Source organism: Glycine max, chromosome 9 (genome assembly GCF_000004515.6).
Source record: "Glycine max cultivar Williams 82 chromosome 9, Glycine_max_v4.0, whole genome shotgun sequence".
In the NCBI taxonomy this organism is placed as follows: Eukaryota; Viridiplantae; Streptophyta; class Magnoliopsida; order Fabales; family Fabaceae; genus Glycine; species Glycine max.
In genome coordinates, this window is record NC_038245.2 from 8,816,979 (window position 1) to 8,822,952 (window position 5,974).

The window sequence follows — 5,974 nt, forward strand, 5'->3', positions numbered from 1 at the left end:
TCCAATTCAATATCCCAAATATACTTTTATTATAGTAAAATTCCTTGCTCTTGTTAAATATAACAACTCAATGATGCGTGCATTATAACACTTTCTTTTTTATCTCTTGTTACAAAAAAAACTCAATGATGCATGATTGAGGTAAGCTTATCTTATCTTATGGTATAATAAATACAATCGCAAGAAATGGAAGGAAGGTTAAGTTTAAGAAACCACACAAGAAACCACGTGAATATGTTCGGAATCATATGGGGGAAAAAATGAATGAAGTATTAATATATTTGATTAATGAATAGTATTGAATATGATGAAAGCAAGAGAAGAAAAGTGGGACCAAAACCATAGCATGGACATGCGGCCACATTTGAATTTCCCGAATCAAGGGGTTATCTAAACACGTGTCATAAACATAGCCCCCAATCAAAATCAGCATTGGTAGGTCTCAAAATTCTCATTCCATTTCCTCAATTTCTCAAAATCATCAATCAATCAATAAAAATAACAATTAACCACACGACTCACGACCCAGTAACCGGGTTCTGCAAATTTCGCCACTTGCAGATGAAAAGTTCCAAACTTTCCACTCCAATCCCCGGTTAAATCCTAACCCCTTGTTCCTTTCACTGTAAGCATTCCTCAATTTGACAATTTTCTCCTCTCTCCACAAAATGATGTGTGTGCCACTTTCTCTCTCCTCAATTGGGGTGTGAAAGTTTCCACCTTTTTCTTTCTTTCTTTCTTTCTTTCTTTCCATTATCTATGTTAGTTTTGCATTGTTTGTTGTTTGGCTTGCAATCTTGTTGCATGCTGGTGTTGGTGTTGGTGTCCCAATTCACTCTCAAATTTCAGGGTTCTTAGAACTACTAGGACCTTGCCACCACCATGGCTGCCAAAAAGGCATGTGAGACATTCTCAAAGTCATTGATTGAGGAAGTGAATAGATGGGGTTGCTTGAAGCAGACAGGGGTGAGTCTCAGGTACATGATGGAATTCGGGTCCAAACCCACTAACAAGAATTTGCTGATCTCTGCCCAGTTTCTTCACAAGGAACTTGCCATCAGAATTGCCAGAAGGGCCGTTGAACTTGAGAATCTTCCCTATGGTTTGTCTCAAAAACCTGCTGTTCTGAAGGTACACTTTTTTTACACTACAGTGCAGAATTGTGGGTGGTTTTTAAGTGTGCCAAATCACGGCATGTCAAGTACTAAGAAATTTACAATAACTAAGACACTTCTTTTTATCTGTAGGAATCAAATATAAGTACTAAGAAATTTACAATAACTCAAACACCATTTCAAAAAAATGAGTTAGAGCCTGCTAGTAATCTAATGTGTGCTTGATTTTGTTTTCTTTTCTTTTGGGGATACGATTATTTGATCTTTATCCGTTTTTTGGGGAAGAGAGCTTTTTTTGGATGTGTCTTACAGTGTTTTGGTGTTATGTTTGTTTGTTTTTCTTTGTTGCAGCAATCTTGAGTGTAAATTAAGATTTAAGAAATTGACTAACTTTTTTATAAAAGCTATCCTTTTGTAATAAAATATAATTTGTGATTAGCATTACCAAGATAATGTTGATTCCTGTCTAAGGTGGATGTCCAGTGTGTCATATTTGCGGATAATCTTGCCGTGTCAAACTATCTTTTGCAGTTGGCTTGGCATATAAGCACGTGAAGTTCTTTTTGGTTTCGACGTCTGTTTTTTTTTTTTATATTTGTTTAATTGAAATTCTGTAAACAAAAGACTTAACCTATTTGGTGGAGGTTAGGAGTGTTTTATAATTCGCACAGTGGACTCACAATGTGAGCAATGCTATACTGAAATTATGTTCAGAAGAATGAGAATGGAATCTCTAATTCTAACAAATTGTTCAGAAATTCAAATATATTTTCAAGAACCAACTAAATGAAAAATTTAAGGTTTTAGGCTGTTTGGCTGTTGATTTATGCTTTATAATCAAATATTGAACATTTTATCTCCCAGTTGGCTACAAAAGGTCTATGGTTTAGTCACTATATTATGGCAGCATTAATTCTAATACTTCTGTTACAGAAACATGCTTTGATTTAACTACCAAATTGAAAAACATTGTCGGATTTTAAATTCAATGATTCTTTACAGTGGCTGCTATTAACTTATCATAGCTCCTTTGGGTTGAGCTTTGTTTTCGAGCATGATAATTTTAGTTTATGATGCTGTTGGAGTGGTGCGGGTTTTGATGCATGCTTTATGGTAATGTTAGCAACATTATTGATCTTCGTGCTACATTTTTATGATTCTAGGTTAGGGATTGGTATGTGGATTCTTTCCGTGATGTCAGAGCCTTCCCTGACATCAAGAATGTGAATGATGAAAGAGAGTTCACTGAAATGATTAAGGCCATCAAAGTGAGGCACAACAATGTGGTACCCACAATGGCCATGGGAGTTCAGCAATTGAAGAAAGGTATGGATCCAAAGATTGTTTATGAAGATCTTGTTGAGATTCATCAGTTCCTTGACCGCTTCTACATGTCAAGAATTGGAATCCGTATGCTTATCGGTTAGTTCTGAAAACACTGCTTGCCTTTCAAGAATTGGAATCCGTATGCTTATCCGTATAGTGAAGTTCTTTTTTTGTGGGATTTAGGGCAGCATGTTGAGTTGCACAATCCCAATCCTCCTCCCCACGTCGTGGGTTACATACACACGAAAATGTCTCCTGTGGAGGTGGCAAGGAATGCCAGTGAAGATGCACGTTCTATATGTTGTCGTGAATATGGAAGTGCCCCTGATGTCCATATTTATGGAGATCCTAATTTTACTTTTCCGTGAGTTATATAATTCTTATGGCTCCATGTTTTGTTGTCATTCATTTTTCATAACTATTACATGCATATGCCTGGCTCCTTGCTTTTTTTTTTTTCCTTTTCTTTTCACAACCTTCCATCTTATTTTCCATGCCCCAAATGGTTATCTCATAGGATTATTATAGTTCAGAAATTGTTTGCATTCTGTTTCTATATATAATGTATGTACGCTTGCATCAGGTATGTTCCAGCTCACTTGCATCTTATGGTATTTGAGTTGGTTAAGAACTCACTGCGTGCTGTACAAGAGCGTTTTATGAATTCCGATAAAGTTGCACCTCCCATTAGAATAATAGTTGCTGATGGAATAGAGGATGTTACCATAAAGGTACTTGGTTAAATTTATAGTGCAATTGTTAATTTGAGTTACCTTTTTTCTGCTTTTTTCAGTGCTATTGTCAAGATGCTTTAAAAGCAGTTGTGCTTTAAATGGCATTGCAGGTCTCAGATGAGGGAGGTGGAATTGCAAGAAGTGGTTTGCCTAAAATTTTTACATATCTATATAGTACTGCCAGAAACCCATTGGATGAGCATTCGGATCTTGGAATAGGTGATAATGTGACAATGGCTGGATATGGATATGGTCTTCCTATTAGTCGTCTATATGCTCGGTATTTTGGAGGTGATCTTCAAATAATCTCTATGGAAGGATATGGTGAGTAGGCTATTACCTGTTTTCCCCTTCATTTATAATATTTTTCTGATAGATACACTTCCACCTTTTGTAATTCTATCTACTTTAGCACTTAAAAGAGTTACAACTCTTTGTATCTTCTCCATTTAGAATATAGGAGTTTTGAGATATGAGACCTAATTGCACTTGATATGATGAAACTGTATCAACCTTATTTTCTGGTTACATGTCTTTGAGATCCATTTGAACTTCTACAATAATAATTATTGCTTTCATTGAAGTATCAAGTGAATATTATTATTTTCTCCCATGTGTAAGTTAGACATTACTCATTACACATTAGAGCTTTGTAAGCTCATACTTTCTGGGGTGGTTTTTCGGATTTTCTAAAGCCTGCTGAGCACTTCAATACCCCAAACTTGAAGAGTTGATTTGTATATATAGATATCTAATTACATTTTATAGTGTTGGTTTGTTGTTCTTTTTTTTTTTTATACTGCTCCTCTTTACAATATACTTTTGCTTGCTTCAAAGTCAACAATAAAGCTTTCTGATGCAGTCATGGGTTTGTTTATTCACAGGCACTGATGCATATCTCCATTTGTCTCGTTTGGGAGATTCACAAGAACCTTTGCCTTGAAAGTACTTTTCAGTCAGTTACCGTAAGTAACTCAGTAACATTGTGCTAGGGAAAACACCATTGCTAGCATAAAAAACAAAAAGTACTATTTGCTGTCAATTTTTTACATTCTAATAATTTGACAGATTTCCTGTAAATATGTGGTACAAAAGATTGTGCATGGTGATGACCCCCCTTCTTTGCCTTCAGATCCAGCTTTGGGAATTTGTTCTTTTTATCTTCTGAAAAAAAAAATGAATATGCCCTTTTATCCTAAAGTATTGATGCGTATGGGGGCAGGTTAAAGATGGAGATATTCCACATGATTTTAAAATAAATAAGGTCATGCTACTGTGCCTTAGCATGTGCCCCTTATTGAGTAGGGGAACATTTTTGTGTGGTTCAACAGCAATCCAAATAAATTGCATCTAGATCCCTCGAATGCAGGACCAATTCGTCACTATAACTTGTCTTCTTCCATTTGCAATTTGGGCTAACATGGTCACGATTCTAACATTAGTAGAGTTATTTATTACTATGATAGCATTTGACTGTAAAAATGGCTTTGCAAACCAAATTTATCTTAAGCAATCATCTTAATGCCTCATTGTTTAAAATTCTTGATGCAAATGGAAAAATTGTGTTTTCTGCACTTTTTTAACAGAACACCCGGTAAAGTGGAAGTGTATACACCAACCAAAGTAGTATAAGAGAAGAAAATAATATGGAGTATTTTTAATGCTTAACTTTTATAGAAGTTTTTGCACCTATTTTTTTTTTTCTCTTCGAAAACTGAAGTGCATAAGTGATTTTAATTTATAGGAGAAATTTAATTCGTTTTGCTTTTTTTTTTTGCTCATATAAGTATTTATAGAGAAATTTATCCAAATAAGATATAAGTAAACCATATATTACTACAAATAATAACGAGTAAATCTATTTTAATTTAAAACTGTAAATATTAGTCACTTTAGTAATGGGTTTTCACTTCTTTGCATCCCTGGTGGAACGTTGTTTAAGGTTATTGACAAACAACGTAAAGCTTGTCAAGGTCCCAGACATAAACTATTCACAACAGATTATGTGTACTAATGTCAGGTTGTTATCCGAAAGTACTGCAGATGAATATCTTAAGTGCAATGGTATAAAGAAGTTAGTACAGAAGTGCTTGATTAGGTTTGATACTTGAATATTAGTATTATATGACAAGTCTTCTGAATTGGTGGATACCATGATTTGGAGAAATATTAACATCGTGTCTCTTTAAGAAACTAAATGGGTTGGAGAATAAGTTAAGGAGCTAGACTTATAGGATTTACACTTTATTACACAGAGAAAGTTAGAGGAAAGAACATAGTGGGTATTGTTGTGGACAAGAATCAGAAGGAGAATGTGGTGGTTGTAAAAAGGATTGACGGCATGATCTTAATTATCTTTAAAATTAGTCTATGAGATACCATCAATATGATCAATGCGTATGCACCGCAAGTAGGATTAAAAGATATTTTTTAAAGAAAAATTAGAGGGATTGGTCCGAGGCTTTCCACGAGAATTAAAGATTATCATTGGCGGTGATCTAAATGGACAAGTTGGTAATGGGATAAGGCAATATACGAGAGCTAATCGTGGTTTTGGTTTTGGATCGCTAATCTATTCTTAATTTCTCAATAAGAGTGGAACTTCTAAGAGTGAAACCTCTAGGTTGCGAATTGATTTCCTTTTGGTAGGGAAGTTTGATAGAAGAGCTTGTAAGAATTGCAAAATGATTCCAAGAACGAGTTTTACTATACAACATAGAGTGTTGATCCTTGATGTTCGTTTTAAGAGTTGTAAATATAAAGGTTGACAAATTACAAACTCAAGAAGCATGTGGTGAT

The 5,974-nt window shown here is 34.8% G+C and overlaps 1 protein-coding gene across 2 annotated transcripts; it reads left to right on the top strand.

Annotated features, from left to right (window-relative positions):
• The first annotated feature begins 423 nt into the window (after nucleotides 1–423).
• LOC100814079 (Pyruvate dehydrogenase [lipoamide] kinase-like) lies at nucleotides 424–4,306 on the top strand. Of its 2 annotated transcripts, XM_006586642.4 has the most exons (7): nucleotides 424–625; nucleotides 850–1,131; nucleotides 2,279–2,537; nucleotides 2,625–2,805; nucleotides 3,025–3,172; nucleotides 3,286–3,499; nucleotides 4,060–4,306. In XM_006586642.4, exons 2-7 carry the CDS (start codon nucleotides 883–885, stop codon nucleotides 4,116–4,118), a joined length of 1,110 nt encoding a protein of 369 aa, XP_006586705.1. In that variant the 5' UTR covers nucleotides 424–625; nucleotides 850–882; the 3' UTR covers nucleotides 4,119–4,306.
• The last annotated feature ends 1,668 nt before the right edge of the window (nucleotides 4,307–5,974 follow it).

Coding starts and splice junctions, on each gene's coding strand:
- LOC100814079 (XM_006586642.4), top strand. CDS start 883: ATGGCTGCCAAAAAGGCATGTGAGACATTCTCAAAGTCATTGATTGAG. Junction 3,173..3,285: donor TAGAGGATGTTACCATAAAG/GTACTTGGTTAA, acceptor ATGGCATTGCAG/GTCTCAGATGAGGGAGGTGG. Junction 3,500..4,059: donor AATCTCTATGGAAGGATATG/GTGAGTAGGCTA, acceptor GTTTATTCACAG/GCACTGATGCATATCTCCAT.